Below are 27368 nucleotides of genomic sequence, written 5' to 3' on the forward strand. Positions count from 1 at the left end.
GGCTAGAGTTGCTTGGGCACTGCTCAACTTCTGCTTTGTCCCTGCCTGATCGTGTTTAAGATAATTAAGCCCATATATCAAATAATAAATAGATATTGACTCTTTGTCATGGAGTATATCAGAATTGATTGACCACTGGGAGTACTGCTTTCCTCAGTCGATGGGGAGCTGGGGGGATAAATAAATCTTGATAATGACTGGCAAGAGGAAGATGGATAGGTATATTAATATATGCACTGGGAGCATATATCTTCAAATGTGAAATAAGAGTTTGTTTTGGCAGAAGGGAAGAACAGGAGAGGCAGACAGAGACTGACCATATCCCTAGACCCAAGCAGGGTACCAGGCACTCGCTGATTTTTTTGGTGAACTGCAGAAATCCAAGGAGAGATTTGCCTTAAAGAGAAACTATATTTAGTGTTTACTATTTCTAGTCTCTGGATGTCCAAGCACCCAGAGATCCCCTCTGCCCAGGGGCTGTGTTGTTCTGTTCGTGTTTGGCCTTCCAGTGTCAACTGGAAGGAAAGAGGAGGGAAGGACTGGAAATGGTGGTGGGGTGAGGAGGGCAGGAGAGGGGATACCGGGCTGCATAGTTGCTGACAACATACACTGAGAAAGAGATTGCAGAACCACATCAGGTTCGCGGAGCAAAATCAAGAGTTGGGTTGAGTTTGAGGGGCCACTGAATCTTTCAAGAGGCGATGTTAAGTAGACTTTTAGATAAATCGTTGTTCAGAGATGAGTTCTAGCCTAGAGATATAAAACTGGGAGCCATCTGTGCTGTGAGACAGTAAGAGCCGTGGGCCTGGGGAGCTGGCCTGAGGCAGTGCTCATCAAAGTTGACTGCATATTAGAATCCCCTGGAGGGCTCATGCAGACACAGATTGTTGGGCTCTACCCTCAGCTTCGGATCCAATAGCTCTTGGATGGGGGCCTAAGAAATTGCATTTTTAACATGTTCCCAGGTGACGCCAATGCTGCAGGTGTGGGAACCTCACTTTGAGAACCAGCGGCCCTGGGGGAAAAAAACCAAAGTGAGAACAGAGGGTTCCTGCAAAGACTGCTAAGTAAGGGCCAGAGAGAGAAAAACCAGGAGAGTGTGTTATCATGGAAACCTGGGGCAGATGGTGTTTTAACAAGAGGTCCTTTCAGCAGGTGTTGAAAGGACACACAAGATGCAGCTGGAGACGTGGCCCTCAGAATTCTTGCAGCCTGAAGAGTTTGTTGGCTTGTGGATTTATACCTGCTTGCAGACTTCCCTATTCACCTGCTCAGTGACCTGTGACACCCCCAGCTGTGATCCTAGGTGCCTGTCATGTGCCTTCCAGGTTAGGACTAGGATTCAGGTTGGAATGGAGCTCTTCACCTTCCAAACCAGAAGGATGATGGGACTGTTTCAGTGATGCTGGTGACAGAGATTGGAGGGGTCTGAGGCACAGCTGGAAGATCCATTCCCAGGAACAGCCCAGCAGGAAAGAGCTGAAATTCATCAGAATGGCTGTGTGGAGTCGCTGAGGCCGGAAATGAATCTACTCAGGGGAGACGTTCTCTCTGGGCGCTGCACTGTATTGTTTTCAAAACGTATCAGTGATGCTCAGCCACCACCATCCTTTTAAAACTAAGGGAAATTGGTTGCTTGGTTGAATCATTGTTGTGAAAAGGCACTGTGAATATTTATTAAGGGGAACATTTATTGAACATCTACTACACGCTGGGTACTGTGCTAAGAACTTTACAGACATCGCTTCATGTAATTGTTGTCCCCGTTTTACAGATGAGGGACTTGGATGAAGTGGGACTGGGACTTGGATGAAGTGACTTGTGTGAGGCTGAGTCAGGATCTAACTTGACCTTTCTGAGCCCAGAGTCTTAGCCTTAACTCCACCAGGCTGTCCTGTCCTGTGTCATCTTAGACTGAATTAATTCTTTGTTTGAATATTTTTTTACTTACTTATTTTTCTTCCAGTTTTATTGAGATATAATTGACACGCAGCACTGTATAAGTTTAAAGTGTACTGCATGATGATTTGACTTACATCATGAGATGAGTACTGCAAGTTTAGTGAACATCCATCATCTCATATAGATACAAAATTAAGGAAATAGAAAAAAAAATGTTTTTCCTTGTGATAAGAACTCTTAGGATTTTCTCTCTTAACAACTTTCATATGTAACCTACAGCAGTGTTCTTTCTGGCCGTCCTCCAAGGCCCTCCAGCTCAGTGTCATAGTCTGGCCACTTCTCTCACCCTTGGGAACAGAGTCAAATTTATGGGAATTTCTCCCCGTGTAGAAATTTTAAACTGAAAAGGAAAGTTCTTGCATGTCAGAGTCAAGCTTCTGTGGATCTTCGAGTGCCTGGCCTTCTAGATCATCAGAAAATACCAAGCTGATGGTCACCAAAGGAGCCTGTGGAGAAATGTTTAGTTTACCAGTTGTCCGGATCTGAGTGATTAGATTTTGGTGCAGATCTACCAGCACAGGTTTTTCTTTTGTATTTGTAATGATTTAGCCTTTCTGAGCCTCAAGTTTCTGCATCTGTACGCTGGAGATAATAATAGTCTCCACCTCATGGGTTTATTGTGAGGACTAAGTGAGCTCATACATGTAAGACACTGAGAACAGAACCTGGCACACACTGAGTGCTATGTAAGTGTTAGCATTTGTTGTTATTGTTGCAGTTTTTATTACTACTAGCCCTACACCATGGGTACCCAATGGAGGTGAACAGAAATACAACCCGTGTCCTGTGCTGCAATAGAAAGAACCTCAGATCTGAAGTTAGGAGTTCTGGGTGAATGTTCTAACCTGATTACTTGCTGACTGTGTGACCTTGGACAAATCATGTCACCTCTCTGAGCCTCAGTGTTCTCATCTGTAAATCGGGGATAACATATTTCCCTGGGTGGCTAGGAGGAGCATATGAAATGCCGGAACTGAAAACTCTTCATAAAGTGACCAGGACTAGAGAATTGTGGGATAATTTAAAATCACATAATAAGAACAATAGTAATAGTTTATGAAGCACTGACTGTATGTCTGGCAGTGTTCTAAGCACTTCGACTTTTCCCAACTACCACATAAGGTTGATACTTTTGTCAGTGTGGAGCTGGGACTTGAACTTAGGTCTGCTACTGTCAAAGCAAGCACACACAAGTACTTTCTTGGCAAAGAGGACTTTCTAGTTGAATTAGCAGGCAGCAGTGACCCAGGTTTAAAGTTGGGATGGCAACTGAAGGGACCTGCAATCAGTACCCCCTTCTTGGGGCTTATGCCCTCTGGTCTCTGGGGAAGTGACCATCCTCAGGCTGTGACTGACGAACGAGAGGCAGAGCTCCCCTCTCCTGAGCCCCCTTGTCACCTTCTCTCTTTGATGAAAACAGAGTCTTGTGGCTGAGAAGCTGCTCTTGCCTTTAATCAAAAGGTTTGTCTCTGAGTCCTCTTCAAAAGAGGATTCCGTTTCTTCCAGGTGTTCAAAAGACCCAGAGGAGCACCAAGCAGGGAACAGATCAAGTACTTTCAAAGGCAGGGAAGGAGTCGCAACAGTCTTGAGCATTTTCCCAGCTGAGGCCAGTCCCTCCAACGCAGTTATTAGCACAGCCCGTTGGGATTTGAGGGACATATCAAGGATTCTCAGCGGACTTGTTTGGAAGCGTTTGTAGACCATTGAGAACTGTCGTAGCATCTCAGTCACTGGAATCTGATCTCTCTCTGAGCAACAAGAGCTGCCTGTGACAGTTTCTCAAAATTAGAGGTGCCACACTGCAGCCCAGTGGATTATTATTCTGTCTTGTTAATAAACCACTGTTTCTCTGGCTCAGCTGGCCTTGCGGCCCTTCCTTCTGCAGGACCTCTGGCCCCTCTGGCCTCCCTGCTCTCCTTCTTCCTCTCCTGCTTTCAGCCTTGATGCCGGCACACCCCTGGGGCTGATCTTACCACCCAGATATGGAGTATAGAGATGAAAAACTGGGGCCCAGGACAATGGGCCTCCCGTCAGGTGCTGACTGTGGCAAGGGAAGAGCTCAGAAGGAGGAAGGGGCCAAGAATTCAGGAAGTCCTTCTGCTGTCACCTTAGACAGGCCTTTAACCTTTCAGTTTCCTTGTTGGTGAAATGATTATAACATTACCTATTTCATCCTCAGTTGGGTCATTTACAACCTTGTCTGGACCTGGTTGGCCTAAGCTGAACACTTAGAAGTGAATGACCCTCATCTGTGTATCCATCTTCTCATCAATTTATCCATTCACCTTATACCCTCTCCCCCTTCATAGACCTATCCACCCACCCTTCCACCCATCCCACATCTACCCACCTGCCTTTCCCATACATTCATCCATACAACATCTGCCTTCTGAACTACCCACCCATCCATCCATCCATCCACCCATCCATCCATCCATCCATCCATCCATCCATCCATCCATCCATCCTCCCACCTATCCATTCAGGCACTCAGCTACCTACTCTTCTAATGATCTAGCCATCGAGCCATTCAGCAGATAGTTGTGGAGAGCTGTTCTCTTAGGCACTGCCATTTACTGGGAATGAGTAAATTCTTCAGGGATGTGATGGGGTCAGTGTGTCGTAATTAAAGCCAATCCTCGAAGCAGCTCAAGATGGCAGGGTCTGGCGGGGAGGCTGTGGTCAGCATCATTCTGGTGTCACTGGGCCGGGGCCAACAACAAATGAGCCTACAGAAGCATCCACGGACGGGAATTTCAGTAGCTGCACATCTGTGGAAAGGAACTGTAGGCCGTATTCCCAGATATGAAAAGAGAACAGACACCCAAATGAAAAACCAGGCAGCAAGCCTAAAAGACGGAGAATCACCTTTGCCTCCATGTTTCCTTCCCTTCGGTTCAGATTTTTGTGGAACTCTATGCTGAGAAGCGTGGAAGCTGAGACCCTGGTGATAAATGGAGGAGGAGAGGTGGTCAGAGGGTGATCTTGGGTGGTGGGAGAGGGGGAGGAAGGCGTCCATTTAGGAGACTCTGAGGTAGCTTAGCACGTTTTCCGAAGGTTGGTGGTAGGGAGGGGCCTGCGGGGCTGATTGCTGCCTGTGTTACACCCCATTAACTCCCAACTCATGATAATTTATCAGTGGCAGGCTGGAGTTTACTTATTCATTATTTATTGAGAAAGTGTTTGCTAAGCAAATCAGCAGTTCAGACAAGATCACAGGGAGGTAGGTTTAACCCACTCAAGAAATCCAACCAGAGCACATTCATTGTCTGAAGGCAGATGGAGGTGCTGGTGACAGATGGACATCCACTGGCCTTCATGGTTCCTGCCTCGCAACCTCAGAAATCTTCACTTGCTCTCAGAATGGTCTCTCTCTAAGGAACACATCTCACCCCCTCTCCTGCCCCATCCAGTCCAAATTGGACAGTTAGCTCTATGTTGCCATTTTAGTATCACAGTAAAACCCTTCGGTCAACCCTAGTAAGAATACATTTGGAGTCAAGTGTCCAAACGAGGTCAAGTGTCCAAACCCCTTATCTTTTGTGAGATGAACGGCCATGGCTTTCTTTAGATGTCTTGAAGATCTGGTCCTTTTGTTTGATGAGGCATGTCCCTGGAACCTTTTAGGTTCTGTTAAAGCAAAAAGAGGATCCTCACACCTTTTCTTCTCCAGAGAATCTAGACCTGCATTCCAGTCCGGGCTCCCTCACTTAGTGCCCCAGCAAGATCAGGAAGTCACTTCCCCTCCCTGAGACTCAGTTTCCTCTGCTGTAAAATGGGGGTGATGAGAGTACCAAGCTCACAGGGTTATGTGGAGGGGTGAAGGTGGTGAAGCCTGTTGCAGGCTTAGAACAGCACCCATGAGGACTGCTGGGGAACAGTAGTGATTATTTCAGCATGCACCGTGAGCCAGGCACAGCAGTAAGCCCTTTAGAAGTATTATGAAGTATTAGAAGAAATGAATTTTCAGAAAAGGGTTGTAGGCTCGCTAAGTCCAGCTTACAGATGAAAAAACTGAGGCTCAGAAAGATAAAGCAACGAGCAGTGGTGGAGCCAGGATTCACGCCTGAGCATTTCCTTGACTCTCCGGAGGACGGTTTTATCACCCTTATCTTGCAGGTAAGGAAACTGAGGCCCAGGAAGGTTAAATAATATGTCTGGGTTACTCAACTAGGAAGCACCTGAGACTGTGTGTTACTCTGAAGCCCATGAGCTCTCTCTTGGGTCTCTGTCAGCCTCCACCCTCGGAGTAGAAGATCCAGGGTCTGCTTCTCTCCTGGAAAAGCCCCCAGATTGGATTCCCTCCTCCCACCTCCTGTGTGTGGTTTTTGAAGCTGCACTAGGAAGTGACAGTCAGGCTTGTGGGCAACACAGGGCTGTTCTGATACCAAGAGGATGGTATTTCTGCATCTCTGAAGTGAACAGACCCTCATGTGCACACAGCAGAAAAGAATAAAATCACAAACTGAAACTGACAACTCATGAAAAAAAGTATATCAATGTTTGCTAAGTGGGAAAAGAGGCAATATTGGCTAGGGAGAGAAATGTCATTTTCAGGCTGCCAAAAAGAGTGTTAACATATAACATGGAAAGCCAATAAAATCTATGGTCTAGTTCTTCTGAGCCCCCTGGTTGAAATAATATGTGAAATTTCATCTGAGAGCCTTGCATGTAGCTCCTAATCTTGATAGAGATGACGTTCTGTTGGCCCAATGTGATGGCGTGCGTTGTCAACGCTGAAGGTTCCTTCCCAGTAGTAGATGCTCAAAACCTGTGTTCCCAATCAAAATGTTCAAAAATGGCTTTAATAATTCATGTATCCGTTCACCCACTCGTCCATCCATTCATCCAGCCATCCAACACATGAGAAACTCAGCGATCGTTATACCAGGTAGGAAGGGTTGAAACAGATGTGCAAAGGGTGTGATGAGAACTCAAGGAGAGGGGAGGTGAGGTGCTTCCTGAAGAATAAGACATTTGGAAGAAATAGGGGAAGGATGTTCTCGATGGAGGGAACAGTAGAGGCAAAGGCAAGAAGGTAGGAGAAACAAGATGCCACATTTGGAAAAGTACCAGTAGTTCAGTTGGGTTGGTACTGGGGGTGTACAGTGGGCACCAAAGTGTGACGTCTCTTGACCTTCAAGGACGAGTAATCATAATAATGGGAGCGGATAGTGAGTGAGTTCTACTGAGTGCCAGGCACTGTGCCAAGTGTGTTACTTCATTATTGACTGCTCAGGCCACCCTGAGAAGTGAATGATTATTCATCTCCATTTCACAGAGTAGGCTCTGTCTTGGTCTGTTCAGGCTGCTGTAGCAAAATACCACAGACTAGGTGGCTTATAAACATCAGACATTAACTTTTCCCAGTTCTGAAGGCTGAAAAGTCCAAGACCAAGGCTCTGGCAGATTCAGTGTCTGATGAGTGCCCACTTCTGGGTTCATAGATGGCTATCTTATCACTGTAACTTCACATGATGGAGGAGGCGAGGGAGTTGTGGTTCTCTTTTTATTAAGGGCACTGATCCTTTTCATGAGGGCTCCACCCTCATGACCTAATCACTTTCCAAAGGCCCCACTTCCAAATACTATCACATTGGGGGTTAGGTTTCAACATATGAAACCTAACACATTGGGGAGCAGGGACACAAACTTTGTCCATTATTCTGTCCAAGAGGTTTTGTTACTTGTCCAGGGTTCCCTGGGTGTAAACCACAGAAGCACACCTCAGTTTGAGCAGGAGGCTGGGGTGATCTGATGGGAAAAGACAAAGACATGAAAACAATGGTCTGGGTTCTGGTCTTGGGTGGAGGGAGTAGCATCCCCACATGCTGGCTCCAGGGTTTGGGCTAAACCCTGAACCTCCGTTTCCTCGCTATAAAATGGGGCCAACTATACCCATTCAGGCAGTGTGCATGAAATGACGTAGCACAGAGGACAGTATAGGGACTGACGTGCAGTCAAGATTCTGGTCCTAAGCTAGGTAGAGTGAATGGTCTGGCTGGTCCTAACTTCTCTTATATATGTCCTGGCCTCAGGCCTGGGCACCACCTCCCGCAAACCTCCCCAGAGCAAACCAAAGCACATGAACCTTGGAGTTCGAGGTTGCTGGGCCTGCGCTTGTCAAGATCTCTGCATCTTTGCCCTCAAAGCTTTGTAGATAGAAACTAGAGCGCCTCTGGGATTTAAGGAGGCCTTGGAGGGCACGATTGCCTGGGTGAACATTGGGAAGGATTCTCTTGGTGCCCTGGGGTTAAGAGCTTAAGGGGGGAAAAGAACCCAGATGAACTTGAGTGATGATTCTCGCCCATCTCCAAGAAATTGGCACATACTTACATTTTGTTCCTGTACCTTCTAAATTGATTTGGGGGAATGACAGGACTTTCAATTGAAACAGCTTACCAGGGTAAGGCTTGGGGACTAATGGAAATATTCGTAATAGGATTACATGGCGTTTTCATCTTTCCCATGAAGATGCGACAGTGTCACGTGACAAGCTTTTGGGGCATTTTCTGTTTTTAAATGATTGAGAGGTTAGGTCACATCCCTTGGCTGACTTGCTTTCTGTCTGTGGGAAGCAGGAGAAAGCCATTAACAAAAACGTGAAATTGAATCTCACTGAACTTAGGTTCCCACTTGCCTTTGCTTCTTTTTTTTTTAACATCTTATTGGAGTATAATTGCTTTCCCATGGCGTGTTAGCTTCTGCTTTATAACAAAGTGAATCAGCTATACATATACATATACATATATCCCCATATCCCTCCCTCTTGCATCACCCTCCCTCCCACCCTCCCTATCCCACCCCTCTAGATGGTCACAAAGCATTGAGCTGATCTCCCTGTGCTATGCGGCTGCTTCCCATTAGCTATCTATTTTACATTTGGTAGTGTATATATGTCCATGCCACTCTCTCACTTTGTCCCAGTTTACCCTTCCCCCCTCCCCGTGTCCTCAAGTCCATTCTCTACGTCTGCGTCTTTATTCCTGTCCTGCCCGTAGGTTCTTAAGAACTTTTTTTTTTTTTTTTAGATTCCATATATGTGTGTTAGCATATGGTATTTGTTTTTCTCTTTCTGATTTACTTCACTCTGTATGACACTCTTAGGTCCATCCACCTCACTACAAATAACTCAATTTCGTTTCTTTTTATGGCTGAGTAATATTCCATTGTATATATATGTGCCACATCTTCTTTATCCATCTGTCGATGGACACTTAGGTTGCTTCCATGTCCTGGCTATTGTAAATAGTGCTGCAATGAACATTTTGGTACATGACTCTTTTTGAATTATGGTTTTCTCAGGGTAGATGCCCAGTAATGGGATTGCTGGGTCATATGGTAGTTCTATTTTTAGTTTTTGAAGGAACCTCTATACTGTCCTCCATAGTGGCTGTATCAATTTACATTCCCACCAACAGTGCAAGAGGGTTCCCTTTTCTCCACACCCTCTCCAGCATTTATTGTTTCTAGATTTTTTGATGATGGCCATTCTGACTGGTGTGAGGTGATACCTCATTATAGTTTGGATTTGCATTTCTCTAATGATTAGTGATGTTGAGAATCCTTTCATGTGTTTGTTGGCAATCTGTATAACTTCTTTGGAGAAATGTCTGTTTAGGTCTTCTGCCCATCTTTGGGTTGGGTTGTTTGTTTGTTTGATATTGAGCTGCATGAGCTGCTTGTAAATTTTGGAGATTAATCCTTTGTCAGTTGCTTCATTTGCAAATATTTTCTCCCATTCTGAGGGTTGTGTTTTCATCTTGTTTATTACCTCTTTAAAACCACCGTGCTTCCCAGTTACATACAAATGGAGGTGTCTGTGGGCCATTTGGAAAAGAACCACAATTCTTCCGCACAGAGGAAAATGCAGCTCCCATCGCAGAGACTGGTTTCCCTGGTGATGGTTGCTGTAGAAGCGTGCCCCCAGCCAGAGTATCTTATTTTTATTTTACTAGTTTGTCTATTTCCATTTTCTTAGACCCTCACTCACTTCATTACTATGTGATTCAATGCTGTTTGGGGCTGGTGGTACCCATCCTACCTGCTGGGACACCCCCACACCTGCAGACCTTCCCCTTCTGCCAATTACCTATTAACCAGGTACTATAGTCAGGATAGGATAGGCTTGTGCTGCAGTGACAAACAACCCTGAGATCTCTTTGGCTTACTCAAGGTTTCTCGCTCATTGAGTTTACTATAGTTTGGGCGCAGTGCTCCAGGGGAGCTGTCTTCCGTGAAGTTACTCAGGGATCCAGGAAACTCCAGTCTTGTGGCTCTACCCTATCATCATAGGGCCTCCACAGTCACCGTGGCACAAGGCTGCAGATTCGGCGATGGGCTTCTCACTACCCCAACCAGGAAGTGCTAGGGGTCACTTTCCATTGGTCAGAACCAGTCCCATGGTACTGCATAACCACAAAGAGACCGGGAAGTGTGGTCTCCAGGGGAGCATCTGGGAGGGAGCAATAGGAAACAGAATTTGGTGAACACAGGACATTGTCTCTTCCATGCAAGAGTTTTCTAATTTAATCCCCCTAGACCTGTAAGGTAGATTTTGCCTCGTCCGCCGGCATTTATCTTCAGCAGCTGGCCCAGAGGCTCATAATGTAAGAGTTCCAGGCCTGGGTCTGGAGCCCAGTTCTGCCCAACTCCAAATTCTCAGCTCCTAACTGCTGGGCACTACTACTTGCCCGATGAGTTCTCTCCTTTCCACTCTCTGTATCTGTTTCTACTTCTAAACGGAATGATTCCTCCCAGCACACTCCCCTGTCTCTGGATTCTTCTCTGTTCCTCTTGGGGTAATGAAATGGTAGTTCAAGTTCATTTCCCTCCCAGCGTTCATCCCAGGAATCCTGCCCATCCAGCCTGCCTTAACCCCCCTGGTGTTCTAGATTTATCTGTTGATACAAAGCTTCAAGTGCAAAAGACACAGTGTTCCTTGCTGTCAGCCTGGCAGAGGCATGGATTCTATAAAGTTGGAGAAATTCCTTCCCTTGTGAAATTTCTTCCCAGGCTGAGAAATCAGATTTTTTTCCCGTTTACCAGACCAAGGTTCCTCTATAAATGCAGTGGGATGAAGTGAGTGGGAATTTTTGTGAACTTCCAGCTTTTGCTTTTTTAAACAACTTTATATATAAATCACAAAATTCACTCATCCACACAGTTCGATGGTTTTTAGTATATTTACAAAATTGTGCAACTATCACCAGATCTAATTTTTTATTGAAGTATAGTTGATTTACAGTATTTTATTAGTTTCAGGTGTACAACATAGTGATTCAATATTTTATAGATTATATTCCATTCAAAGTTATTATATGTTTTGAGAACATCTTATCACCTCAGAAAGAAACCCTGTACCCATTAACAGTCACTGCCTACTCCCAGCCCCATCTACCCGCAGCCCCTGGCAAGCTGAGCCTCCAGTTTTCAGACAAACAGCGTTTTCACTGGACCATTTCAGAGACTGGGAGAAATGAAAACACAGAGTGCTTTTTAAGGGGTGAGGGAGGCTGTGGCCAGTTCTGGAGTTGGCATGACACTACCTGCATTACTTTCCACAGAAAACATACCCATAGGTAGACACAGGTGTGCCTATAAATGCAAAGACAGCCACGCGCACACACACACGGATGCACGTACATAAATATACGCACATAATACTACATTCTTGCACACGTACACACATGAATTCACCCACGTGTGTACACCCGTGTTCATGTGCATGTAAACATGCGTACAGGCAGAGGTCCTTGCCGTAGAAACAATGCACACATACATATCAGTGTGCACAGATGTGTCCTTTGCTACACTGATCCTCTGGTGGCAGCAGATCGGGTAATATCCGCCTCGTGGCCTGGTCCAAGCCAGTGGTCTGCAAGGAAGGCATTCTAAAGCAATTTGGGATTTACCTCACTGGGGTGAGCATCCGTCCAGCTAATTTCATGCCCAGGGGCTGCCTGGGAAGGCCTCTGGTAGGGTGCGGTGTGGGGATTCAGGCAGGGAATGGCAGAGAGGAAGAGGCAGGAGACTTAGAAACGTGTAAATTGTATGACATGAACTTGGCAAGTGCTTCCGGGTTGGGGTGATGACGTGTCGGGCTTGGGGCCGCCCACGATGGAGCGTCCTTCCCGTAGGGGGTGGCGACTGGCGGTGCATCCTGTCTCCACCGTTGTGGAACTCAGGCTTGCAGACAAGCTCCTGGCCTGCGTTTGCGCTGGTCCCACATCTCTGGCCTTCTCCCACATCACCCCAACCGAATTCGCAGCAGAGAGCTGTGCCCCTGCATCTGTGGCACTGCCTCACCCACCAGGCTCCGCGTCCCCACGCCTGGCCGGGAGTGTCGGCTCCATGCCCGTATGGATGGATGAATGGTTGAATGAATGAATGAACGAATAAGGGAGTGAATGAATGGAAAACCCACTTGACCTTGACCACGCCCAGTTCTCAGTGCAGAGGAGAATGGCTCAAATTGGTCAAACTCCTAGTTCTAGCAGCCCAATTTGTGTTGAGCCACCCCAGTTTCTTAGAACAAAGGCCAACAAACATTTTCCATAGTGGGCCAGACAGGAAATATGTTCAGCCATGTTCTTTGGTCTCTGTCACGCATACTCAGCTCTTCCGTCGTGGCACGAAAGCGTCCACAGACAGTATGGAAACAGGGTGTGGCAGTGTGCCTACGAAACACTAGTTCACAGAAATTTGAATTTCTTATAATTTTCCCAAGGTCACAAAGGTATCATTCTTCTTATGAACTTTTTAAACTTTTATTTAAAGGTGTTTCAGACTGGCTGTGGGTTTGTCATATATGGCCTTTATTATGTTGAGGTAGGTTCCCTCTATGCCCACGTTCTGAAGAGTTTTTATCATAAATGGATGCTGGATTTTATCAAAAGCTTTTATTGAGATGATCATGTGGTTTTTATTCTTCAGTCCGTTAATGTGTATCACACTGATTGATTTGTGGATATTGAAGAATCCTTGCATCCCTGGGGATAAACCCCACTTGATCGTGGCGTGTGATCCTTTCAATGTTTTGTTGCATTTGGTTTGCTAGTATTTTGTTGAGGATTTTTGCGTCTGTGTTCATTGGTGATATTGGCCTGTAATTTTCTTTTTTTGTGGTATCTTTGTCTGGTTTTGGTATCAGGGTGTCGGTGACCTCATATACTGAGTTCGGAAGTGTTCCTTTCTATGCAGTTTTTTGGAATAGTTTCAGAAGGATAGGTGTTAACTCTTTAAATGTTTGGTAAAATTCACCTGTGAAGCCATCTTGTCCTGGGCTTTTGTTTGTTGGGAGTTTTTTAATCAGAGATTCAATTTCAGTACTTGGAATTGGTCTATTCGTATTTTCTATTTCTTCCTGGTTCAGTCTTGAGAGACTGTACCTTTCTAAGAACTTGTCCGTTTCTTCTAGGTTGTCCATGTTATTGGCATATAGTTGCTTGTAGTAGTCTCTTATGATCCTTTGTATTTCTGTGCTGTCCATTGTAACTTCTTTTTCATTTCTAATTTTATGGATTTGGGCCCTCTCCCTTTCTTGATGAGTCTGACTAAAGCTTTATCAGTTTTGTTTATCTTTTCAAAGAACCAGCTTTTAGTTTCATTGTCTTTTCTATTGCTTTCTTCGTCTCTGAGTTTTCTGCTCTGATCTTTGATTTCTTCTAACTTTTTTAGCTCATGGGCTCTACAGAAATAGGCAATGGCCTGGATTTGGCCCTCGGGCCGTAGTTTGCAGCCCCTGTTTTAGGAGCTTGGCTCTAGTAGGCCTGCATGTCTACACTCTGTGAAATTCCCTGCAACCCTGACCTACAGCAGTGCAGACAGCGGGCTAGTTGGGTGTGCCCTGCGGTGGCCCAGCGCCAGAGGCCTTCTCGAAGAAGGGGGAGGCACTGGAAAGGCCAGGAGCTTTGGGCAAACGGGACCCAGATTCTGCCGCCACGTTCTGGCCAGAAGGACCCTGGGCCAGACATTCATTCCCTTGGGCTTTTGCTTCCTTGTTGGAAAAATGGGAAGATGAAAAGCCAGCCCCAGCCCCTGGGACTGTCGTGAGGATGAGATGAACTGCAGGCTTGTCTCGGGAGCTTGAAAACGCTGGTTTCCTCGTCCTTCAGCCTCTGTTCTTTCCATTTCCCAAAGGGGCCAAGTAGCTTAGGGGGTGAGAACAAGATGCAGGTGTCCAATAGACTGAGGGTAGAATGCCAGTTCTGCTTCATGGAGCTGAGCTGCATGAGCTTAGCAAACGACCTCACCTGCCTGAGTCTCAGTTTTCCCATCTGCGAAATAGGACCAGTACCTCCCGAAAAAGGTTGAGGTCAAGAGTACGACTAAATAAGATCATTTGTGTAAAACCTTTAGCAGAATGCTCGTGGGAAGGTTCAGTGAATGGTATTTCGTATTCTTAGGAGGCAGTGTGGCTCTGTGGCTGCGAACCCACGGTTTAGTCTCAGACAGGTCTGGGTTTGAGCCAGGCTGTGCCAGTTGAAGTGTGACCTTGGGAAATTCCATCCCCCTTTGTGCGTTTTGGTTTCCCCATCTCTTCCATGAAGGAAGAGGACCCAATGATTTCTAACACTAGTCCACAACTTGAATTCTAGAAACTTCTGTACATGTTTTCTTACACCATGGCCTGGTAGGTTCCAGGCTCAGGTACATTCCCAGTATCCCCTAGGAAGGTACACTTCTCCCCTCCCTCTCCCCCCTTCCTCCTCCTTCCCCTCTTCCCCTCCCCCTTCTGTAATAGGTGGAAAGGACACAGCTGTTTTGTGGGGTTACACCCACCATTCTACTCTCTGTCCTTTCTCCTTTGCCAGCCCCACAGTCATTTTAAAATATCAAATAGTCAAATCCATCTTCTTCGTTCAGGATTGAATTTTTTCAAGGTGAGAGAGTTCCATTGGGACTTTCGGGTAAGGGCCAGTCCCTGGCTTTGTGCCCTGACCAGGCTCTAAACCCTGTGCAGAAGACAGAGGAGGAAAAAACTGCTTCCCTCCCTGAGAGTGACAGCCAGAGGGTCTTCCAAGCGAGACGGGGCTACTGGGAGGAGGAATTCGGTTCCGACTCTGCTTTCTCATTTTAGTTAGTCACCCTTTCAATATTTTCCAAACTGTCTATAGAGTGAACATGTGTCTGGTTTCATTTCCGTCTGACTCAAAGGTGCTTTTTTCCTTCTTTCTCATTTTACAAAAGTAATACGTGTTTGTTGGAGAAAAATTAGGAAAGAGAGATAAGCAGTGAGAAAAAAGTTTTTTGTAAAGCTTCTAATCCCATGACCCGGGACTGGCCCTGCTAACACCCTGGAGTCTATCCTCTCCGTGGATTTTAATGCATATAAATTAGGTGGTGTATGTATATGCTTCAAAAACAGTAATTCAGTTGACTGTTTAGCTTAAAAAAAAAAATGTGTTCTGGTCAGGGGGCAACAAGAACTGATGTGTTTTGATATCCAGACCCAGAGGGAAGGACCCGGGTCGGTCTGGTCTTTCTGTGCCACAGGGAACCTTGTACAGGAAACCTTGTGCAGGGAAAGGCTGGAAGCATCATTGCTAACTGGACCTGGTTTGGCGTATGGTCTGTTTCATGTGCTGAGCCAGTAGGGAAAGACCTGCCTCGGCACTGAGCGCAGCCCTTCCAGCTCCTGCGGACGATGGGAAGAAGGAAGGTGGTGGCAGTCACTCATTCCTTTGTTCATCCATTCACCCGTTCTAGAAGCATTCCCTGAGCACCTCCCCTGGGCCTGGCCCATGTGTACTGCCCGCTGGGCTTGCACAGGTGCATCCACGAGTTCTCCAGACCCCCTCCGGTGGTCTAGCCCTCTGCAGCCTGCCTTGCCTGTCTGTGGGTAGCAGCTGGGAGTTCCCAAACAGAAGCAGCAAAGGGGCAATGAGGCCAAACGAGAGCTGGCCCTGAATTGAAAGGGTGGAAGGAGAGGCCTAGAGTTGGGAAGGGAGGGAGGCGGGTGAGCTCAGTGGATAAACAAGGGTTTCCAAGGTCAGGCCCTCTGAACTGGGTCTGGCCAGTTCCTGCTTTGCTAAACCATCCTTTCCCAAGGGATCTTATGAAATCCTGGAAAGGTGATTCGAGACCTGGACTCAAGTCCTGACCCTGTCACCTACTGGCTGTGGGGACCTGGGTAGGTTACTTAACCTTCCTGCATGTGCATTTTTTCATTTGTAGCATAGAGCCTCCCCTCCTGGGAAGGCTGGTGTGAAAAGGTCTCAGTTCAGCGTCTTGTGGAGAGAGCGCCATCAACTCCAGGCAGTGCTAAGTAGCAGGTATGAAACCTGCACGTAGAGATCACACACATACTCACACGTATAAACAACCCCTCTGCCCGAATCACCCCACCTCACCGTTCACAAAGCACTATGAGTTCCAAAGGTTTCAGGTAACTTGCCCAAGACCGCACAGCCAGGAAGGGATAGCATTTTAGCTCCGGTGATTCTGATTCTGAAGTGTATGCTCCTGTCCAGGCTGACTCATTGCCTTGGTTTCCTCATCTGTACAATGGGAATAACCAGACCCACTTACTCAATGTGATGATGCTTGGGAACCTCTTGGCTCTGTCTTGGTCCCCTGGGAGGCCTCTGGGAGATGGGCATCACCTTAAACAAGGCGATGCCTGCCCTTCTTGGAGAGATTAGATAAGGGGCGTTTGGTTAGATGTTGCCAGAAATCAGTCCAGAGTCTTTGCCGTGAAACAACAGGAAGTGTTGGGAAGGGAGTCCCTCCTGTCCCCTCCTGAGATGCCAACCCTGACTACCTGTTCATGGAGGACCCACCTCCATCCTCTCACTGTGTGCCCAATCCCATGTGCATTTCTCCATGGCCCTCGTTATAAACTGCAGTTATTCTGTTTGCTTACAGTCTGTCTCCCCCACGAGAATGTCAGCTCCATCGCCAAGGAAATGACCCTTTTGTCTTGTCCCTGCACATATCTGACCTGTAGTCCCTGTTAATACATAATTGGCAGGAGGGGAGGTTTGCAGGCCTGGAGATTAATGAGTCTGGATTTCCCAGAAGGTGGGACAGGTACCACTGGCCCCAAATAACATCAAATCACGGAGTGGGGGGCATGATTTTCCTCTTCAATTCTCTCTCCATCCTTCTGGTGAGATGAGAAACTCTTCATTCAGTGCTAGTATTAACACCTTCCTCACCCTTACTTGCTAAACTTTTTTTTTTTTTTTAAACAAAAAGAGGAGGCCTTAAGCTCTGACCATTTGTCAGACCATGATGCCAAGCAAGGATTTAGTATTGTTTTTTAGTGGGTTTGTTTTCGTTGTATGTATTTTAACATTTATATGGGGCTAGAAATTCTGGCTTTCCTTCTGGTAATGATAGAAGGTAACAATAAAAGTTTCTTTCTAAAATACACTTCTTTTTCAGAGGCAGTGCATCTAAAGAAAACTGTTAGCAAGTGGTAAATGATGAGTTGGCGGATCTGGCAAAACTCTCAAGGTAGTTTTGGAATGGTTGCAGTGTGAGGGATTCTGAGCGAGACGCACAGTCTGACCCTTAGGAGACGCTGAGAAGAGATGCTGTGGAGTTTGGGAGGAGCATGTCCTGGAATGCCTCTGGACAAGGTCAAGGACAAGGTCAAGAAGAGCGGGTCTTGGATGGTGGCTGGACCACAGAGCGTGATGAGAGGCAGAGGAAGCAGCCAGTTCTTGCAGTGAGCTGGAGGCCCACACCTCCCTGGCGGGCTGCCTGTGCCCTTGAAACGCTCCTTCTCTTATAAAGCACAGACCAGGGAGGGCAGAATGTCCCAGTCAGGGCCAGGGGTACCCCCTAAAATGGGCAGAACCCCCATCTCAGTCCTTGAAGGTCCCAGAGCATTCAACGCTTGGCCTCTCTGGATTTAGCAAAATCAGAAGAATCCAGTGAGATCGAGACTGTAAGCTTCCTTTTCCCTCCCGCTTCTCCAAGCGTTGCAGGGATGCATTTGGAAAAAACAAAAAACAAAAAAACCTGAAGCCCTTCTGTCAAGTGCTGCTAGCTCCTGCTTTGCATATTCTGATGCCTGGAGGGCCACCTTTCTTGTCTGGCTGGGACACGAGCCTTCCCTGGCCAACGCCTTATTTAATGGAACTCTATAACTCTTCATTTCCTGGACATACGGCAGGTTAAGCAGGTGGCAAACAGCTGGCATTTCTCACTTGCTTTCTGGCAGTTCCCATTTTTATAGGAAGCTAACCTGGCATTTTTTTTTATTATAAAGCCCCAGAGTCCCAAGGTTTCATATCCTCGGTGTTAGATCCACAAAGGGCTTGGAAGTTAGAGATTGCCTGCGTCTGGAACTGGACGGAGCAGCAACTTGTCACTTGGCATGTGATTTATTTGCTCCAGGGAGGGGCAAAGAGTGGAAGGGAATTCAGTGGGTTTCGAGTTTTGTGGGGTTGGGGATGCTGAGAAGTGAGTGAGGAGGAGAAGCTGCCAAGGGGTTGTAAATCCCTTCTGACAGAACCGAGTATTTTTAAAATAACAGCTGACTTTGAAGCCAGCTGCCTCGGGACCTAAAATCAGGCAGAGCTGAGACTGTTTCCACCCACCTGTTTCTTTGATTCGGCGGATCAGCACTTGGGGAGGGCAGCCACTGGGAGATGCTCTCTAGAGCCCAGCCATATGGCCTTGGCTGTGCAATCAAGCATACTGCATTGGTTCTGCCCCAGGGCCTTTGCACTGGCTGATCCCTTAGCCTGGAACGCTTTTTCCCCAGGTTTTCACACAGCTGGCTTCCTTCTTCCTTTTCTCGCAGCACGGCTACCTCTCTGGAGCAACTTTCCCCGAGCCTCCTAACTGAAGAGGCCCCCAGCCCCACCACACTTTGTCCGATAAATCTGTTTATTGTCTTCATAGCACTTGTGCCTCTCTGAACATCTCATCGATTTGCTTACCTGCTTGCTTATCACCTGACTTCTCCTCTGGCCGATCAGCCCCACGTGAAGCTGGGCCTGTCTTGCATTCTGTATCTCCTACACCTGGAACACCACCAGGCCTGCGTGGCACTCACTAAAGGGACAGTGATTGTGAACTTCATGATCTCTGGGTCTCAGTAAAATAAGATTGGCTTGAACGACAGTTCTCCAAGTGGGGTCCCCAGACTACCCACATCAGCATTGCCTGGGAACTTACTAGAAAAGCACTTTCTCAGGGCTCACCCCAGACTCCCAGAATCGGAATCTCCTGGGGTGGGAACAGCCATCTTTGTTTTAACGAGCCCTTCCAGGGGATTCTGATGCACACTCAAGTTTGTCAACCATTGCTCCAGTGCTTAAATGCCTAGGAGGTCCAGGCAGATGGTGTCAATGCAGGAAGTAGAGCAGATGTGGCAGAGGAGACCCTACATGCCCTGTCTAGGGACATTGAAATGTAAGACCAAGCCTGCCCGAAAGCCCAACACCCCGTCCTTCTCAAATAGGCCAATTGTTACCCTTAGAACTCCCCAAAAAGCACACGAACAAATAAGCCAAGAATGGTGGAAACACAGGCCCCTGAGAAATTGTTTTTCTTTGGTTGGATGTGATACATGATGGTCTGATGGGACTGTCACTCCCTGGAATCCTGGAAGAGGAGGCCTGGCCGTGGGAAGCAGCTGTAGCATTGCATCCATTCGTTCCTTCAGAAGCTTGTGTGTGTTGGGAGTACAGCAGCAACCAGATAGGTTAGGCCCTGCCTTCACGGTGTGTACCGTCTGGAGGGAGAGACAGCCTCTACGCAAAGACTCCAGCTGACACGTGTACAATGACAAGGGCTGCAAGGATGGAGTGCACGGTGCCACGGGGTCTGACGGGAATAGGGACCTAGCTGGGGAGGCCCGTGAGGACAGATGGGGAGAGCGTTGCTGGCTGAGGAGACGACCCGAGCAAAGGCCCTGAGGTAGGCTGGTGTGGCTGGAGCTCTGTGAGTGAAGGGGTGGAGCTGTCTGCAGGGCCCAGACTGTGCAGGGCCTTTGGGCGCTGGAGGAGTTGGGCCTCTATCCAGAGGGCACTGGGGCGTGACTTGGTCAGCTTTGCGTTTTGAAGCCACCGCTCGGAGTGCTGGCTGGAGAATGGATTGGGGAAGCCGGAGCAGCCATGAGGGGCAGTGTGGTCATCCAGGCAGGAGAACATTATTATCAGAAATGGTATTAGAATATTACTAGAAATAATAATATTAGAATATTATTAACCATGATATGATCCATGTTCAAGGAGCACCTGTTCTGGCCAGGTGCTGGGCCAAGCACTGTACTTCTGTGGCCCCATTTCACCCTCATGCCCCACTCTGCGGCCGTACTTAGTGCCCCGCCTTAGCTCCTGACTGCCGCGGTGACAGGCTACCACACTCAGTGGCTTGGAGCAACAAAAATCTATCAGCTCTGGAGGTCCGAAGTCCAAAATGGGTCTCACAGGGTTAAAATCAAGGCCTCGAAGAGCTGCCTTCCGTTCTTGGGGCTCTAGGGGAGAATCCGCCCCTTGCCTCTTCCAGCTTCCACAGGCTGCCTGCCTTCCTTGGCCCGCAGCCCCTTCCTCTGTCTGCACAGCCAGCAAAGACCGGGTGGTTCTTTCTCACATAACATCCCTCAGCTGCCTCTTCCGTACCCAGATCTCCCTCTGCCTCTCTTCTGCCTCTCGATTCACTCGCCACCTTCCTGTGGCTCTCGCCTCCCTTTTATAAGGCTCCTTGTGATGCCGTGTTGGGCCCACCCTGGTCATCCAGGGTAATCCCTCCACCTCTAGAACCTTAATCTAATCACAGCTGCAGAGTCCCTTTTGCCATGTAAATGTTTACTGTTTCTGTGGATTGGGGTGTGGATATCTTTGGGGGACCGTTATGGAGTTGACCACACCCACAGTTACAGATATGGACACAGAAGAGGCACAGTTAGTCCCCAGGGCCGTGTGGGCTCTCAGGGTGCAGAGCTGGGCTGAGAGCCGGTCTGTCGGTCTTCAGAGGGCGTGGCCCCCAGCTCCCGTTCCATTCACGCTGGCCTGGGTCCCCGGCCTTGATGCTGAGGAGTTTGCGGGAGAGAAAGGAAGCGGCCGCCACGGCATCGAGGTTTCTTTCCCAGCCGCTGTTTTGGGAGAATGAGCCAGTTTGGACAGAGGCCCCTGGAGAGAAACCTCTAGATGGTTTTATCTCATTGTTTCTGACAAGCCTCTTTTAGGCTGGTTTACATCAAACGTCTTTCATTTGCCTTGCCATCTGGGCCATAGGTTTACTGTGTCACCTGAGATATGGGGTCAAAAACAGCATCATTTGAGGTGCCTGGGGCCACGGTCAGAAGAGATGTTGACCTGCAGATAAGGTGGAAAATCCCCAGTTTTGCTCCTCTTCTTGGAAAAACATGATCTTTGTTGCAGAGGGCGATACTGTGTGTACACTAGTGCCTGGGCCTACTGCCCCAGAAGCTAGAGAGGTGCTAAATGTATCCTTAAACCCCTGAAACACCTTCTCTTGACGTCCAGACTGACTCTGCTACTGAGGCCTGCGGACCTCATTAATCTTCATTGCCATAGGTGATGTTAATAGTGATGTTGTAGCTACCATTCACTGGGGGCCTGTGATGTGCTGGAGTCTGAGAAAATTGTTAAGAAACAAAAGATGGGGGTTAAGAGCCTGAACTCTAGAGCCAGCCTGCCTGGGTTCACATCAGCTCTAGTTAACCTCTCTGAGCCTCAGTTCCCTCATCTGTAGGAATGGGACTGATCCCGAGCTTGATTAAATCAAAGATGCCGTCCATTAGAATATGCGCCGTTTCTTTTATGTACTATGAAGAAAGAAGGGTAGTGCCCGTGAAACTGTGACCTGTCATCGAATGCAAAACACATTCTGATTTCAGAGATGTTAGTTACAATGTGAGGAAATGCACATTGGAATCAATGAAATACCTCGAGAGCACCCACCTCCTGCGGCTCTTGTGCTTAGGCTGGTGTCAGGCACATAGAAAGGGCTCAGTCCACGTTAGCTGGTATTGTTTCTGTTGTCCCCATTTTACAGATGAGGAAGCTGAGGTTGAAGTCACTTCCCGAGGTCACCCGACAAGCAGTAAATGGTAGAGTTGGGATTTGGGTTCCCTTGGCTGTGTGTCTCTTTCATGGCCCCCAAATCATGTCCAATAACAGGGTACCCACACCATGGATGAGATGAGAGATCAGGAACAGGCTGGCACCATGGCCGTGTGCCCGTGAGCAGGTCCTCCACCCCTCTGGGTCTCCACATTCTCACCTGTAGGAGGTGGGTGATAACGTGGACCCTGCAGGGATGCTGGGAAGGATGCCTGGATGTGAGAAAGGTCCCACATGTGCTCAGTAATCCTTCATCCTCTCCTTGCTTCCCTCCCCCACCACCCAGGCACAAGCAGCTTTTAGGGCACTGGCGTTAGCCACAGAAATCCCGAACTCGGAGCAGTTGCCGTGGATAGTTGGACTGACTTGCCTGGACAATTGGAGCCTTGGGCACCCCGGACACCTGCCTAATGCCTGCTCCTGCTTAGAGCTCAGCCCTCACCTTCAGCTCAGCCTCTGAGAAACACCTGAGCCGGCACAGCCAGGCCTGGAGCCCCTCATTCCCCTGTAGACGCTGCCCCTCGGGGCTGTGCGAAGCGTTTAGAAATAGTTACCTGGGCTGCCAATATTGGCTTCGATTTTAAAGCTTAACGCGGTTGGATTAATTGTTCATCCTTTCCTCGCTGATTTTTTTTTTTTTAAGTAAATTGTTCTTGGAAGGATAACGTACCTGCCAAAGTGTTCAGATCCTAAGAGCACAGCCTGATTAATTTCCACTAAATGCACATCCATATAACCAACGCCCAAATCAAAACGCAGAGCATCACCTGCCCCCAGCTCCCCCACCCCCTCTCCATCCTCCCCACCCACCAGGGTCACTGCTGTGCTGACTTCTAACACGTGGACCAGTTTTGTCTGCTTTTGCACTTTATATAAATGGAGTCATTGAGTGTGTGTGTGTGGCTGCTTTTGCTCAACATTAGGTTTAGAACTTCATGTCTTTTGCGGTTAGCAGTAATTTGCTTATTAACAGTCCAGTATGAATATATTTTGTTATACGGATATATCATAATTTATCCATTTTTCTGTCTGTGAACATTTGGGTAGGTTCCAGTTTGGGGCTATTATGAATGGGTTGCTATTAACATTCTAGAATATTCTAGTACATTCTGGTACATGTCTATAGGTGAACATGAGTGTGCATGCCTTCTGGATACATACTTAGGAGATGAATTGCTGGTTATGGCTTATTTGTATATTTCACTTAAGTAAAAGTGCCAAGCTGTGGTCGTACCAGTTGATATCTTACCAGCCAGTGTGCGTGCGTGCGTGCGTGTGTGTGTGTGTGTGTGTGTGTGTGCAGGGGCTCCAGATGCCATAAGGTAGTGAGAGAAGCAAAGACTTTGCAGCTGCGGCTGGAAAGGAGGATGTGAGCAGGGAAAGGAGACAGGGATGGACGTTTGGAGGCTGCAATTTCTATGCAGTTACACTGAGAGTCTGGGAGGCTTGGAGCCTGTTGGCTTGGCCGTCTGCAGTGGGGACATATTTCTTCTGGGCTCTGGCCTGTCATGAGTGTAGGTGGCTATTCAGAACAGAGTCTCCAGGGGAGGGAATCCACCCACCGTCTCTGCCATCCTAATGCTTAAATATCACTGTGGTCTAATTGGCTGTGCAGCCCACTGCCCCCCTCCACCTCACCTCCAGCAGTAGCAAACCCAGTGCCTGAGACAACAAGGCGGGGACGGCCCTGAGTCACCATGGCTGCCCCTCGCCGACGTACTGGGCAACCCTGGACGGGCGGGCGAATCAGACTCCCTGTGAGTCAGCTACCCTGGGAATCTCACCTCAAGCAGGTGAAGAAACGAATCTCAGTTGAAGATCATGGATGATTATAGGTAGCATGGTGGGTAAGTGGATACGTGGATAGGTGATAGACGGACAGAAGGATGTGATGTGTGTATAAGTACGTAACTAATTAATAACTTGCACACAAGTGTGTGTATGTTCACCATTGTATTGATCAGTCACCACCTCTCACAATAGCCAGAGTTTCACGAATACTTGCTGTGTTGGGCATGGAGAGTTGCCTACACCTTGACACGCCTGATTCCGTGTGATTCTCCTAAGAAACCTTGTAAAGCAAAAACTGTCGGCCTCGTTTTACAGATAATGAAACTGAGGCTCAGAGAGGTTAGCTCTCCTGCCCAGGGTCACACAGCCACTGACTGACAAACCACGGTTCTAAGACAGTCTGACTCTGGGCCCCTGTTCTAACCAGTGTGCTCCACTCCCCACCTGCTCCTTCTCTCATTCAGTCCTCATACTAACTCTGTGGGTGGGTATCATTAGTTCCCTTTGATAGATGAGGAATCGGAGGCCCAGAGAGGTTAAGTAACCCATCCAGAGACACAACGACACATGGTAAGTAAAGAGCAGAGCTGGGATTCAAACAGATCCCTCTGCTACCTGAGTTCTGGCTATAACCACACAATTTCAGCTAATTCAAGCCCACAGCAGAGCTCGGTAACTACTAAACGAATGAATACAAAGCCAAGAATATTTTAGCAATCAAGTCACAGATTAAAAGAAAAATTCATGCCATCATTTAGACATAGATGGAAAATGAACTTTCCTAACGTCATTCCTTCTTCTTTCAGCCAATATTGGATGTGATGAACCAGACGTGATGCTAGGGGCTGGGGAATGCTATGGTGAATCTAGAACTCATTCATTCACTCGTTGATTCATTCACTCATTCATTTGCGGGCTGTTTATCGAGTTCCTGGTCTGTGTGCGCCAGGATTCAGGCTCATTGCAGAGGAAAAGGATGGGTAAACACACTGGCAATTAAATGAGGTGTTACTGTCACTGTATAACATCCTTTTCCATCTTGTCATTCATCTTGAACCACTGGTGCTCGAAATGAGCTCAGTGAGGCTGAAAATAGTTTGAAAACCCTCTATCCAGACAGGCATCTGCTTTGGGGGAGTGTTACTGGTGTTTACACACCCCTGTCTAAAGGCTTGAATACATTATTCACTGATGGTACTTAGCACACATCAGCGACCGCTTCGCTGGTCTTTCATCACTTTCCCCACACACCAGTGGATCCTGGCAAGTGAGAGCAGCTGGGCCGAGGGGCCGGCAGAGTGCCGTCTGAGTGCTGTCTGAGGACCCCAGAAGTTATCAGTTTACAAGCAGATCTTTACCTGTGAGAGCCTGTGTTAGACGGTACGTGGCAAAGCCTGCTTCTGGGCTAGGCTAGACTCTGCACGTGTCCTTGGATGCTGGGGGTAGCCGATAAAGATGCTGAAGAACACCGAAGGAATTGCTCCCAGAACCAGAGCTGAGGTCCAGTGCAAGGCCGTGGTGGCTTAGTATCTCACAGGCATAATAGTGGCACGTCCACACACACCCACTCTCTATGTGTCACTTTTGTGTGTGTGTGCCGCGTGGCTTGTGGGATCTTTCTCCCCCAACCAGGGATCGAACGCGGGTCCCGGCAGTGAAAGCACCGAGTCCTAAGCACTGGACCGCTAGGGAATTCCCTCTATGTGTCACTTTTAATAACCGTTGTGTGTGGCGCCTATCACAACAACTGCCCACAATTAATTGTGTCCTTCTGCTTTCCAGCCTCTGTAAGGGCCGGACACTCTATTCTGTGGTCAGGGATGCCAAGATCGTCTTGGATGTCAACAAAACGAGGCAGATTGCCCAAGAAATTGTGAAGGTACCGTAGGGTCTGGGGCCTCCTCCCTGAACCTCAGAAAGACCCCTCCTGAGACTCATGGTCTGGCTTCAGATCAACAGTCTGGGCTTAAAAGCGATTAAACTTGACCTGCACGATACCAGGCCAGATACAAGCATGAGGGATGGTCTACTAATGTTTGGTTTCCATCTGGTGCCCCATCATCATGATAATTGGGTGTGTGCAGAGACCCGGGGCGGGGGGAGGGACTCTTCTCATTGATAAACTCCCTTACCCCTTGAAGCCTTGAATTCCCATGAATGTAAGCCATCTCTCTCCACAGCTGCTGGGGAGGCATCAAATTGGTGTTGTTTGGGATTAAAACAAACAGGAACATCCTGTGTTTTCTGGCGGGTGCCTCATTAGTCCATGGTCTTCAGGTTTTTATTTCCCATCGGAAGTGTCAGGACTGAGCTGCAAAAAGAAATAAAAATGTGACTGCTCATTAAGGCAAAAAGAGAAATCTAGACGTTTCACCCTTAAGCTTGACCTCCCACAGCCCCTTCTCCATGTTCTTGATTATCGCCTTGTGATATGTCTCTTGAGGCGCACAGTGAAATTCTGCAGTTGTGTGGGTTAAGTAGATCTAAGGAGCAAGTCTCCTGCAGATAAGTTATTTTGCAGGATGGAAGTGGAGAACATGGCCGATGGGATTCCTTACTCTGGGGGCCTCTTTTCAGGTTTGTCCCCGCCCCTCTCCCTCTGGGGAGACCTTCCTTCGTTTCTTCTTCAGGAAGCAGAAGAGCTTAGATGGAGATGGTTTTGCTATGATGTGAGGGGGGTGGCAGATTTCTGTCTTGGGGACCCTGCCTGTTCCCACTCGCCATGCCTTCTCCACCCCACCTGCAAACCTTGGCATTTGGGTCCCAGATCTGCAGCTGTTCAGTGCGGTTTCAGTGGAAGGGCAGGGCGTGTGAATCGTGACCCTGAGCCAGGCTGGCCGTGAGCGCGTGGGTGTCCTCTGGCAGCTCCCTGTACCCTTGTTTCTTGCAGGGCATGGGCTACCTCCACGCCAAGGGAATCCTGCACAAGGACCTCAAGTCCAAGAACGTCTTCTACGACAACGGCAAAGTGGTGATCACAGACTTTGGGCTCTTCAGCATTTCCGGGGTGCTGCAGGCTGGCAGGTGAGAGGTGGTAGGAGGTCCCAGAGGGGTTCTTGACAGATGACGGTCAGGGGATGAGAAGTCGCCCAGATGGCTTCAGTGACCTAGACGTGATGCTGGACCTGAGGTCGCTTAGCTGCGTGGCTAGGCTGCTGAGCCCATGATGCAGTGCGGATGCCCGGGTCACACTCTGAGTCCCATGGGGCCTGTCTTGGAAATGGCGCCTTTGAATGGGCACAAAGCATGCTTCAATCCTGCAACGCCCTTGCCCTTGAGTTTCACTGGAAGACACTCTCCTTACTCCAAGCACGCACATGGAAGCTGGCTCCCCCAAGCACCGTTGCTCAAAGTGTTCTTATGAATCCCGTTGGTTTAGCACAGCAGGAGTGTAGTTAAGAGCAAGGGATTGAAAGTCAGACCCACCCGGGGCCCAATTTGACTCTGCCACTTACGAACTGTGCCTTCACTTTCCTGCAAGAAAAATGGTGGGTGTGATGATTCCTGCCTCAGAGGGTCATTACGAGGGTAGAATAAGACAACACACAGCAAGCATCCAGCACA

At 48.0% G+C, this 27368-nt stretch overlaps 1 protein-coding gene across 1 annotated transcript in view; it reads left to right on the forward strand.

The window, feature by feature from the left end:
* KSR2 (kinase suppressor of ras 2) overlaps nucleotides 1–27368 on the forward strand; it is a 396776-nt gene that overhangs the window by 357172 nt on the left and 12236 nt on the right. Inside the window, exons 15-16 of the mRNA XM_060029378.1 lie at nucleotides 25587–25683; nucleotides 26695–26828. Of these exons, the coding sequence (XP_059885361.1) occupies nucleotides 25587–25683; nucleotides 26695–26828 (231 nt within the window). The remainder of the gene's footprint in view (nucleotides 1–25586; nucleotides 25684–26694; nucleotides 26829–27368) is intronic.

Source organism: Delphinus delphis, chromosome 13 (assembly GCF_949987515.2).
Source record: "Delphinus delphis chromosome 13, mDelDel1.2, whole genome shotgun sequence".
In the NCBI taxonomy this organism is placed as follows: Eukaryota; Metazoa; Chordata; class Mammalia; order Artiodactyla; family Delphinidae; genus Delphinus; species Delphinus delphis.